Source organism: Thunnus thynnus, chromosome 6 (genome assembly GCF_963924715.1).
Source record: "Thunnus thynnus chromosome 6, fThuThy2.1, whole genome shotgun sequence".
Classification (NCBI taxonomy): Eukaryota; Metazoa; Chordata; class Actinopteri; order Scombriformes; family Scombridae; genus Thunnus; species Thunnus thynnus.
In genome coordinates, this window is record NC_089522.1 from 14,612,976 (window position 1) to 14,625,829 (window position 12,854).

Sequence of the window (12,854 nt, forward strand, 5' to 3'; positions counted from 1 at the left end):
TAAACTGCTGTTTTGCAAGATTCAAATACACTATAGAAGACACAAGAAAAGTGAAAACGGGGATTCTGAAAAGGGGAAAGCTTTACAATCTAATTCTCGCTCAACCAAATTGCTACAGAAAAATCAGTTAAACTCAAGAGGAAGACGATTAAAAGCTCATCTGTCTCAAACCAGAAAAACTTCCATGCAAGAAGAACAGACATGCGCTAGGAGTAAAAGTGTGATTGACACACACATATCTCAAAAGTGTCAGCTCAGAGTGAGAATTAGTACTAGTCAGATTTAAATAGACCAAGTGAAATTATCATCCAAAAAACAAAACTAGCTTTCCAATTGTAATTGACCGTAGAAAACCATGCTTTAACTTTGTATCCCGCTTATGACACTCAAGTACATTTCACTCAAAATCACACACAAAATCACACACTAGCTCATCTATATCACTCAAGAAGCTGCCTTTAATTATGATATAGCTCACTTGCAGAAAGCATCATATAAGTTATTGTTTAACACCTATTAAACCCACTCTGCAGTTATTGCTAACCTGTCTACAACTTCTAGCATGATTACAGAAAACACTCACAAAGTGGGTTTGATTAAATTCCAGCTCATTTGAACTCACCAGTCTTTGTTGCTCCAGAAGTTGGTCTGCTTCCTCCTTCTCCTTTTTGTACAGGATTTCCATCTCAGTGAGTCTACGTAAAAGTGCAAAATATATTGTGAGATACATCAATTTAAGGCATACTGTACAATCCACAAATCAGACTACTGACACCTTTTGAAAATTCATCTGGATAACACTAACAGGATGGATTGCATACCTTTTCTCCATCTCCTGCTTCATGTCGATGCCCTGCTTTTCCAGAAGCTCTCTCTGAGCAAAGGTCCAATCCACTGGTTCAACTGGGGTTTCAGCAGATGGCGTTTTCTCTCTTTCAGCCCTGGCCTGTTCTGGGTGGTTGAAGCGGAACACGTGGTTCTTTCCCATAATGATACGGTTTCCTGAAAGAAGGTAGAGCACATGTGTGGCAGGAATAAGCATCGAAAGCATGAAACTTGCAAGACATTGCTCCATCTGTGCTGTAACCAATGGAACAACAATTTTAAGTAGAACATCTAAAAGGCATTATGAACCATGTTTTATTACTGTGATTCATGAAATCCAAGGAAAAACCCATTATATGAAGTCAATAATCTATGTTATTAGGAAATCAGTCTCATCAACCTCATTTATATTGAAGATAATACAATTTCCCATTTACAGATTATTTACAAGTTTCCAAAAATGAGATATGTACCTGAACGAAGCTGGATTGCACCCTCAACACGCTTGCCATTGACGTAAGTTTCTGATCCCTCGCAGGGCACAAGCATGACGATCACTTCAGCAAAAACACACCAACCAATAATCAGTCAAACATTGTGAAAAGCTCATCATTGTTCATTTTTAGATGGTAAAGGACAAATAGCTCATCCAGAGTATGTAGTGATTACTGTCATTTAGGACATGATGTTTTACATTAGCACAGAAAATGAATTGGAGTCTATATTTATGCACCAATTTCATCCATTGATAAAGTGCCTAATGTTGCTTCTGCAGGTATTTAGGGACTATAGGTATTGGTCTTTTAATCAGACCTTTCTTCTGATCAACTCTTCTTTATTCATAAGAATCCAGATATTTAATACACATGCATACATGCACAAGCAAGAAAACTCATAACCATCTCACCATCTCCATTGGCATTCCTCTCACTGCGGAAGATGCAGTGCTCTTCCTTGATGTGAGCACCACTTAAGACGATGTCCTGACGTCTTTCGGCATCAGCCTGACCCACCCTGCAACAATCGTAGAGGCCATTTTGAGAGAGTGAACAGTGCTCTCTCACTGGATTGGCAGCCATTTGGGCAAAAAGTCAGCAGCAGAAGTTAAATGGGACTTTTAAAGCATTACTCAAGAGAAGGCAGCACTTCTAAAGTACTGTGGGTTCTTTCATCTGTGATTCTGTCATCCATTATTGTCCCCCTGGGGCATGACTGTAACAAAATACTCAACAGGAATGGTCTATAGAGGAGTCCAAAAGGACCGGAAAGAGGGAAGGAAAGTAGTTTTGCACAGTAATTTTTTTTTTTGATCTGTGGTAGATATTAGGGCAGTTTCTTCTGACTCTGAAAATTTCTCTTTCATAACATAAAAAGAGGAAAAATTAAAAAAGTAGTCTTTCAGAGACCCTGCCTGGGAGGAATTCCAAACTTTTCCACATCCTCTGCAGCATTTCAATGTCATCAATCAAGTTTTGGTTACCTTGTAATTCCGTCTTTGATGTAGTAGAGCAGACACTCTGACATGAGAGGATCCTCATTCAGGTTAACCAGGTGAGGAGTCTATGGATGAAACATAAGGGGTAGACAGTTTAATACAAAAAAAGTTCAGGAATTTTCACTTTTTCCATCAGTATTCTGCATCTAGGATACGAGAAATGTCAACCAAGTGGGTATAGTTTCATATCAAACACTGTCTTCAGTGGCCTTAAGTGATACATGAACAGAAATGGTCACATTGACACAATGCTGACACCTCTACAGTCTGACGCATCACAACACTACGACTCAAACAGTGCTAGCAAGTACTCATCAAAACCACCAACCTTCTTTGGGGAAAAGACCCCATTAAAGTCTGTATAGAGATCACAAGGCTTCTCAGCGAAATGCTAACCCATGGAGTGGCAGTGCGTGAGAGAAAAAAATGAATGGAAGAAAAATGGATGTGAACAAAAAAAAACTAAACTAAAGCAACAATTAGCAGCAGAGGAAGGGGGTCAAAACCTGCCTAGAAAAAGATTTATTTCAAAGAGAGGAATTTTCTGAAACCAAAGCTGATCTAGTGACAGCTGGCGCTGAAAAGTCGATGTTTAGAAGATCACAAATATTTCTCTGTCGCAATTGTGATTCTTCTGACAAGCCCATACTAACACATCTACTGGACTTATTGTTACTGACACGCAGCAGTGCCTCTACTGAAAGATGCTGGAGAGGTACGGAGAGTCAGGGGAATGTACGACTGCCTGTTATTCAATATGCCTCATGACAGCACTAATAGCTCTAAGCAACTAAAGGAAAGGTTTGAATACTCTATTACCTGAGTGCCAAGTATTATACTTAAACATAAACCTTTGTTAAGTGGTTGATGTGAAATTTAATGTCAAAGTAGCTTACGTGCATAATCACTTGTCAAAATCTTAATACATTAGGCAGTCAATCAAACATGGTGGAGAAAAGGGAACAATAGATGTTCCACAGAGTAGTTAAAAAGATGTAAACATCTGACCAGAAATACATTAAGTTCAGATCTGTGCATGGGATGCAGTAACTATGAGAACTGCTCTTACTATGGACATTAGGATGGTAAAACACAACTAAAAACTTAACTAAACTGTCAGTTATGGGGCTACATCTAGTGCAGGAAAGGCACTTTGTCTGCCAATATTATTCAACAAACCTTCTTGGTGGGAAAACAATCAAACTGGTCGTCAGCATGGCTAAGCTGAGTACACGGAGGAGGCAAATAAAGGGTAAAAATGGAAAGAAAGACAGAATGATAAAGAGAGCAGTTGAGAAAAACCAGCGACGGTACAGGGAGGGTTCTCATGGAAAAGATAACATGGGAACTAAGGAAGTGATGGTGGAAGGGCGTGCATCACCACCACCCATGGGAAATTCGACACAGTCTGCCGCCTGGCGCCTTCAGTGTCTATGCATGTGTATCATGTCTGCCCTACCTTTTTAGGAGAGAAGACCCCCAAAGTGCCTCCATCTTCACGGATTGCAACACCCATCTCTGCAAGCAAGGCCTCCCTGTAGTGAAGGAAAGACATTTGTAGGCTTAGGAATAATAGTTCAATCTGATGGCTTTTGTGGCTACTCTTCTATATACATGTATAGTATATTATATAAAAACACACACTATACTATCTATATACAATACATTTATTTTCAGCAAAGTGCCTTTGTGTTTATAAGAGTAAGAGGATGAGAAGTGATGGTGTTCAACATTACAGCAAGTGATTTGTGGTATGACAACAGGCAGAGAATGGTACCACTGAGACTCAATGGGTAGACAGTAACATGGTTGATGTCTGCAGTCACAGATGAGTGGGTAAAGGGGGAGAAAGGGTGCGAGATGGGTGTGTGTGCAGCAGAGTGTGACGACAGAGAGAGAGGAAGGGAAGTGGACAGAATGAGCGCAGATGAAATGAGACACATACAGTAGGTGTGGGAAAGTGAGACAGACAGCACAGAAGGGGAACAGAGTTATTGAGGGTTGTTTAACGCTGACAGGACACAGACGAATTGAGGGAGGGTTGTGGAAATGAACGGACGTGGTCTGCCAATACTGACCTCTCCATGCGGATTGCCTCCGTCTTTCGCAGTTTCTCTTCCCAGGTTTCATTGAGCTCTGCAATGATCTTTTCTGATTCCTGAACACAGATGGGAAAAGTGTGAGAAAAAAAATTGTTATTGTAACTATAAACAGTGCAGTGGAGGCTGCACATTTAGCTCAGTAACAATATGTCCACCCAGTCTCTGGATTTATGAGAATTAGTTTGGCTCAATAGAGACAAACCTGCTTTCTTGGTCAAGTTTCTTTATTAACTAATTAAAGCTCATTGGAAATTTGTCTGTTGTTCTGGACATTGATATATTCTGTGACATGCCACATTTGTTACTGCAAAGGTTTAATAATGCAGCACACAGTCATCTTTGATTAACATCATAATACATTGTTATGCAGGGCAATACTGACGATGGTGTTATGTTTTGTAAGGATTGTAAACCTTCACTGTAATCTTTATTTCTTAACTAAAATAGCTGCCACACCTTTGGAGAACAAAGAATGTGAATAGTACAAGCTCACTATTACAGCTAAAAGCCAATAAGACTGGATCTATTTTGGTCCAATTTCCTCCGTATCTGCGTTGGTGCTTGACGTCATTGGATGACAGACAGACTGGGCACCATGGTTGCCATGGAAACTGCAGCTCCTCATAGTTGGTTGTTGCAATCCTATGTGCTCCTTTATCAACAGAGTGAGAGGTCTGCTGCGAGTGTGAGAGATACGTAGCTCACAGGCCTCATGAGAACTGATAGATTGATTAAAGGCTATGTGTGGGCTAAAATGAAACAGCCATATTAACATTAAATGAACTTCTAATTTACTGAACGTTACGCTGCATGTGCTTTGATTTTACATTGCTTTGAATTTTTTGACTTTCACTCAGCATACCAATCTATTCAGAGATATTTTAATATTTTGAAAAGATGCACCTCCTACAGACACCGAAAGATACTTCAACCTACTGTATTTAATGAAGTATCCTCAATACTTGTTCAAATCAAACAATTACATATATATGTATGTATTAAGATATATTTTGATTAACAATTATTGTTTATTAGTAGTATATAGTTATTATTATAATATCCAACAACAAACACTAAGGGAAGCTCCTCCTGTGCCACACACTTGTAGTAAATACACATTTATCAATGCAGAAGGTGGAGAAGCCACTGGAAGAAATGAAAGATAATCATTGACTTATAATAATCAATAATTAATAATGTGTTTTAAGTATGTTTTAATAGTGTTTTTACCCAGTAATTAATGAGATATTACAGCATGTGCCTTGCATAAACATTTACAATCTAGCCTGTTGCCACACATAGCACCACTGGGTCAGCTTTTAGCTCCACTGAGGGCACAGCTGGAGGGCAAAAAGAAAAAATTGTGCTATTTTTTTTCAAATCTTTAGTGAGTAAAAAAAAAAAGCCTTAAAGTTGGAGATTAAAGTAGCCAGAGTTGAGGGTTTTAGCAGAGTGGGGAGATAGCTGTGGGACTGCTCTCTTGACTAGAGACATAAGTGACACCGTAGCGGCCTACACAGGGCCACTTTACCTTGAGTCTTTCGATAGCCTCCTCTCCTCCAGGTGTGGACATGATGCGCTCCTGTATGCTGGTAACCGACTGCAGGCCCCCCTGGCTGCACAGTGAGCCAGAGGATGGAGAGGCTGTCAGGGAACCAATAGGGGCTGTGGAGAAATGGCCAGGGCGTTGGTTCTCTGAGGCTATCAAGTATCTATTCTTATTGTTCTGAATGTCTTTGAGGTCTGAGCCAACAGCAAGAGAGAAAGAGGGAAAGCAAAAACAGAGAAAGGTGGGATAGGTTCGGGACAGGATAGGGGGAATAAACCACATAAAATGGAGGAATAAAATTCCAGATAGGAGGAAGATAGAAACAAAAGAAGGAAATGGGGAAAGAGAAAAGGACAAAGGGAAGGGAAGACCAGTGTAAGACAAATGTTGTACGTCAAAGGGTTAAGACAAACACCCAGCATAATGGTCAGCTACAGAGAGCAGCAGATTTCACTCCAGATTGCTTTCAAGAGTAATGTTTGCAACCATTCAGCTTTCAGAGAAGAGATTTCAGCTTATACTAGAGATTTTCCAGAAGCCCGTTTTTATGTGGGCCAGAATTACAGTGCAGAGCAATTAACACTGAACACTTAATTTCCAGTGTGTACAATAAGGTGATGTCACAGTGTTGCTTTTGTCTTGAACTCTAGTGTGAATGGGAACATACTGTGTGAAAACTGCTATCAGTGTTATCAACTACAGGATGGGGGGGGGGAGACTGAGAGTCGTTGACACATGCTGCCAAAGTTCAGCCCGCAGTTGAGCAGTATGATTCACAGCACACACGTGTGTGTGCTCGCTCACACTCTCTCACACACACACACACACACACACACACACGCACACACCATAACAGAGCCACAGCAGCCTCTGTAAAGGTCAGGCAGCTCATGTCAATCTAATGGCCTCAAGGACATCTGAGGTAACAGACACTGTGTCCGTTAAAAACCAAACTAAAAATGAATGGCCAATAGAAGTAGACTTTAAATGATTTTAGGAGGTGCTGACACTTTGGAAATAAAAATGAGAACGGTTGCTGACACGGGAAATGTAGGCTTTTCTTATCTCCAAAAAAGGGAATGCATCAAGGCCCACTGATGGAGCCATTTGACTTTACTTGTACACGGTCTGTGGGATAAGAGACGCAAAAGGTGAACATCTACTTTTGGTCAGGATCACCTCACAGTTTAGGAGCAGTAAGACTATTATAGGACAGGGCAGGAGAGGAGATGAGTTAGGGATTTGTGAGAATAGCAGAGAGTGCACTAGCAAACTAACTATTAAATACAAACTATCATAACACACCAAGTTGGTCAACTCTGTATATATACACCTCTGATGTGGCTACTTAGAAATTTTAAATTATGCACCTTTCTGTCTGTAGCTCTGAGCCTCAGTTTGAGAACTGAGAAGTTGCTCTCTAAGGCTTTGAGCATTGTCACCTGCAGCGGATGATTAGTAAAACAAAAGAAAATGAACAGGAAGACAGCTGGCAAGAAAAGAAGCTTGAGAGAGTTAAAGGCTGACATGGTAAGAAAATGATGCAGGTGAGTCGGGGGTGGGGGAGACGGACGAGCTAGTCTAAAAGTAATGTTTCTAAAAGGGATACTCCAATATTAACTTGTGATAGTTGGATTTGAGCTTGCAAATAGCTGCCTCACCCCCATCATTATGAAAAATAACAGGAACACAAGCGCAAAGCAAGCTAACCTACTAGCATGCTAACCCTCGCCAGATCAGCACACCTATGAAAGCCTTGCATTTCTGAGTTTCATACTATAAAGCTTTAGCTTTTTTTTTAGCATTTACATGCAAAGCTGGTAGCACATTTTATATATAGGTAATGGGGGGCATAAGCAATGTTAGCTATTATCAATAGCGCAAATAGTGATAGACAATGCATGACTACCACACATATACACACATTTGACTCCACTTCCCGGGCAATCATCCCCCATAGGATCAACTGGGGGGGAAGCAGGAAAAGATGAGAAGGGTCAGAGGTCAGCACCAGTAGAATGGAAGGAAAAGGTTACAGACATTTCTTAGTGAGAAGAATGAGAATGATAACGAGGATGAGAAGAAATGGCATGGATTGACTTCTTAAATGAAGTGCCATGTCATTAGGCATGATCTAAGCTAGCTCCAGTTTGTGTCTCTAAAGTGACATTCAAGTCACAGAGTTAAGAATCTATTTCTCTAAAAGATAAATACGCTGCAATGTTTGAAAAACCCAGAAGGTTGTATAACAACACTTATTGTTTTTCTGAAGGTATTTCCAGAATCTGTTTCTTAATCCAAACAGAGATGGTAGAAACAGAGTCATAATTTGGGAAAAGGGTTAGATATCTTTTTTATCATGCGGCGCACAGAATATGTTTCCATCCAGATGGTTAGAAGAATCTTTGAAAAACCCAGAACTTACTGCTGTCCTAAAGGTATTTCAAAAATCTTCAAACATCGCCAAGTATTTATTTCTTTTAAGGATGCTTTGCTCCATGACTCAAACAAGCTAATACATGAGAGGAACAAACTGGGGCTAGATCTAAGCAGGCATTAGCAAGTAGTCAGGTTATTAATCAGAACAGATATTAGAAGTTATTAACGAGTGTATTATGTCTCTAATTGACTAGGCTATGAGCCATTACTCTTGTGTACAGCAAATGAAGTGTGATATTTTAATGTAGCTTTAAACTACCATTTGTGTTGTCAGTCACATGTGACCATATGAACTTTCATTAAGTGATTTAGAAATACTCTTTAACTATTCTATGCATTTAGTGTTATATAGCACATATTATACATATTACAAAATACACATTATACATTTTACTTTGTAAACAGGCAAAATAAACCAGTATAGAGGTAAATAGATTTCAAAAAGCTGTTGAAGTCTTTTTTGTTTTATACTAGGCACAAGTACAGGCACTGCAATGGAAACAAAGCTGAATGGATGAAAGAAATGAGACAATGAAGAAGACAGAAAATGTTGCCAGTTTGTGCTTGGCCCTGAGAGAGGAGGTAGATGCTGCGCGGCTGCAGATATGGCCTGCTGTGATAGCATAAAACTCACTGTCCAGGATGTCTCCCAGGCCCTGGGCACGGAGCAGCTCCTTCAGTCGAGCCACTTCGTCCTTCAAATCACGCACCAGCTTATTGTTGGGATCCTCATTGATGACAGCATTGCATTTGATGTTCTTAGCTCGGTCAGCATAGCTAAAAATAAAAATAGACTCTATTTGTAAGGGGGTTTTGAAAATTGAGATAAACTGTAATGAAAACAATTAACTGGGATTCATTTGTAAGCTATTATCTACACCCTGGATGGAAACCTTACCGCAGTGTGCTGAGAGTTTCGTCATAGTTGATATCTGCAGGACTGAGGGCAGCTACCATAGCTGTTCTGGAGTTTCCACCTGTGATTATCAAAGATCAGGAAAGAGGTATTATATGAAAATGTGGGTAAAAGATCATTTGTCTGACATAATATATATGGACCTAAACAAGATAGATCAGTATTAGATTTATTTAAAAATAAAACAGGATTTCCACTGCACTTTAAAACGCTTATTTATTCCACTGAACTGCTACTTAGAACACGTGACAGCTTAGATTGAAGATAACTGTACACTCTGCTTGATACGTGTCTGAAATAAGCAGATGGGTGTGCTTGTCTAGTTAAGTTGAAATACAGTCTGCTGACAGTGTTCTGCTTAAATTAGCAGAGAGTAATGTACACTAGCTCTATTTTTTTTAATCCCCCCTTCCTCCGTAATACAGGATACAGATGGTTCAATTTTTCCTGCTATCAGGGTATAAGGATTCTGCTACACAGTATACATACATAAATTCCACCGGCAAAGGATGTTTATCAAACGATATTAATGTTCATACCGAGGTTCTCCCTCAGCAGCCATGTAAGAACTGAGTCTCTGTACGGGATGAAGTCGCTCTTCTTCTTCTTCTTGCTCTGTAATAAACCAAATATTAATTTGGCTGGCTAGAAAAAAATGCTGCTGTAAGGCTTTCTGTTTAAACACTGAAAATTAGTGATGGCAGGTAAGACTGGACAATATGATGTACCATAGTGAAAACCATATATGTATGTAAGGGACAAGTGATCAGGTAAAATGAGTAGAGGCTTGATTTGATGCCCTTTTGCTCATGTGCAAGAAATGTTGGCATTATTGTGCATGATGCCTAAATGCACAGCACTTGATAAAAATGATAAAAAATTGTTGTGGCAGAGGACTGTGCAACAACGTCAACAATGCACATGGCAAAGGGCTGTCAAATCTGGCTCATGGGAAGAATCAGAGGTTAGTGGTTGAGCTGTCAAAGGGTTTACCTTGCTGGTACAGTTATCCTGTATAAGCAGGCATTGCAAGGACAAGAGAAGAGAAAACAGACAAGACATTACAGCATGCCAGGCTACAAATATTAATTCCTTGAGAGGACAAGGTCAAGTTGTAGAGGGTAAGAGAAAAGGCTCAAGAGGAGGAGGAGGAGGATAGAGAAAAAAAAAAGAAATAGAAATGGACGTAGAACACTCACCACTTCAGCCAAGGCGGAGATAACCTTTCCTAATGTGGTGAGGGATTTATTGATGTTTGCTCCTTCCTGCAACCGCAGATAAAAAAAATTTTATTCAAGTTGATCCAAGTTTCTAACTGTTTATATTGTTGCTGGGTCTCTGTAATAACGGGAGTCTTACCTTTAGCCTGGTACCTTTAGCGCCAGTGGAATCTGCTCGTTCACTCCCTGCCAAGTCTACCAGACTAATTTTACTGACCTGAAGAGGGAGGAAATACATTTTAAATTCCATAAAGTTTATGAATAATTTATATTTGAATAACAAACTGGGAACAGATGAGAATACTACTGAAACGATAATGACTGCATACTAAGTACCGAATACTAAGTTCAAGATATTTTCAGAAACCAAAACAAACTAAAACATCTAAAATCTTTCAAAGTCACATGCATAGGAAGTGTAAACATTCTTAACATTTCAACATTACTGTCGAGTGAGATGCAGCTAGGCACTAAAATCTGATAGAGTGGTTAAAGACAATAGGCATTGTGTTTACAATAACACAGAGGTCTTTGTCTCTCCACAGTCAGAGGAAACGCTACAAGTCAAATCTAAAATGGCTTTCTTCTTCCTTCCCCCGTCACCATAAACTTAAAGAACCATAGGAGACATCTTGGCGAAACTATATATAGACAAACTTAATAAATGGGCTCTAAATAAAAACCAGTATGAAGAAATGCGCTCCCAACAGCATGGAATCATAATCACAATCTGTGCTTCACAGTCCAATTAAAGAATCAGAAGGTAGGCTGTCTGTCTTGTCTGCTGACCTTTTCTGTGGAAAGGTCTGTCTCGCTGTCGTGTCTTCTCTGTGTGAAGACGATGGTGAAAACAGCGTGAGACCTGCTGCTGGTCTCATTCATGTTGGTGGCAGCCACAGTTCTGTATGTTGACAAAACGAAACATAAAACAATATGGATATTACACATTTTCTGAGTACTTTAATCACTTTTCTTTTAAATTACTCAGTATTATTAACACTAAATTCATGGTCTTGGCTATTACTTGAGCTATCATCGCTGGGTTTTACGCCTATTAGGGTGAATTGAGTCTAAGGGATTATTTTGTGTGGCGGAGGTGGATAATACTGTGAGGACACCAAACACAAATACATAGGCGTACTCAGAGGGATAGTCACAGGGGAGATACGGGCTTTACACGCCATGTTCTAGAAATAAGCCTTCTGAGTCAGCACAGGAAGATTAAGGCAGGGTTTACTCCTCCCCACAGGAGCTCTCGTGACACACACACACACACACACACACACATGCGTGCGCACAAATTGCATGCACTGAAGTATATACACATATTTTAATGAGAAATACTACCTGCAATTAGAGAAAGGTTCTATTTCTAAGGAGTCTCAGTCATCCAGGTCATAATGGACTTACGGTTTTATTAAAACCTCTAGATAAGCAGGGTTCTGGTGTTCTGAATGTACAGTAACTAGCCGTTCCTTGAACAACACTGACGGTCAAGCTTGGCTCACCTGGCCTTATTGCCTGCATCCATAAGGTCAGCGATGTCTGTGTAGGAGGTGACAGCTAGTTTGGAGAGGTCCTCCACGTAGGGGCCGAGTAGAGGATGTTCTCGCACTCGCAGGTTCCCTTTGTTCTTGGGGTTGAGCAAATCTCGCACACGCTCACAGTAGATCTCCATGTAAGCGACCTAGTATGAAGTAGCAGAATATCAGTTCAGGTGTTGCAGTGAAACAATGTACAGCAGTAAGATGAAGCTGAATGCAAAGTAATATAATACAGATCATAATGATGTAGGTATATTACTGTGTAGGAGGATATTTGTTCATTTTTAACTATTAGACTCACATTAGAATCATTTAATCTGTGAGGCTTTCATTTATTTTTCAGTTTGAGAAAAAGTGTACAATTTAACTAAATAATCGGCAGGAATGTGCCGACGCAAACCAGCATCTCTGAAGCTTCAGCCAGCATGTGATTGATACCTGACTATTGCCAGAGACACTCGTAGGAGAAGACTAGGAACAGTTCATTAGAGACGAGCCAACACAAGAGTCAGAGGCAGGAGTTGAGAATGGGGATTACAGATGCCAAAGAAGTCTGAGACTCACCTCTACTGAGTAGGAGAGGTCCTCTTCTTTGTTGTCATTGATTTTCTCAAATAGATCTTCACAGAGCTGAGAGGCAGAGAAAGAAGACATTTTAGTGCACATTAACAGCATGTGCAGAGGTTAAAGGGAGGATGAATAGAGAGGAGATCTGTGGACCCCATAAACAAAATACTAACAATCCATTCATTTGCATATATAGA

At 40.0% G+C, this 12,854-nt stretch overlaps 1 protein-coding gene across 12 annotated transcripts in view; it reads right to left on the bottom strand.

Annotated features, from left to right (window-relative positions):
• Positions 1-12,854, bottom strand: part of kif1b (kinesin family member 1B) — a 58,799-nt gene that overhangs the window by 26,481 nt on the left and 19,464 nt on the right. For 5 of the 12 annotated variants that reach the window (XM_067591941.1, XM_067591940.1, XM_067591948.1 and 2 more), the window contains exons 5-21: positions 12,655-12,720; positions 12,055-12,233; positions 11,336-11,447; positions 10,686-10,763; positions 10,526-10,591; positions 9,866-9,941; positions 9,309-9,387; positions 9,045-9,187; positions 7,896-7,937; positions 5,954-6,165; positions 4,399-4,478; positions 3,780-3,855; positions 2,306-2,385; positions 1,733-1,839; positions 1,299-1,382; positions 822-1,002; positions 623-695 (exon numbers count right to left, since the gene is read on the bottom strand). In XM_067591941.1, the coding sequence (XP_067448042.1) occupies positions 623-695; positions 822-1,002; positions 1,299-1,382; positions 1,733-1,839; positions 2,306-2,385; positions 3,780-3,855; positions 4,399-4,478; positions 5,954-6,165; positions 7,896-7,937; positions 9,045-9,187; positions 9,309-9,387; positions 9,866-9,941; positions 10,526-10,591; positions 10,686-10,763; positions 11,336-11,447; positions 12,055-12,233; positions 12,655-12,720 (1,734 nt within the window). The remainder of the gene's footprint in view (positions 1-622; positions 696-821; positions 1,003-1,298; positions 1,383-1,732; positions 1,840-2,305; positions 2,386-3,779; positions 3,856-4,398; positions 4,479-5,953; positions 6,166-7,895; positions 7,938-9,044; positions 9,188-9,308; positions 9,388-9,865; positions 9,942-10,525; positions 10,592-10,685; positions 10,764-11,335; positions 11,448-12,054; positions 12,234-12,654; positions 12,721-12,854) is intronic. The other 7 variants (XM_067591947.1, XM_067591946.1, XM_067591952.1 and 4 more) reach the window with 3 other exon arrangements.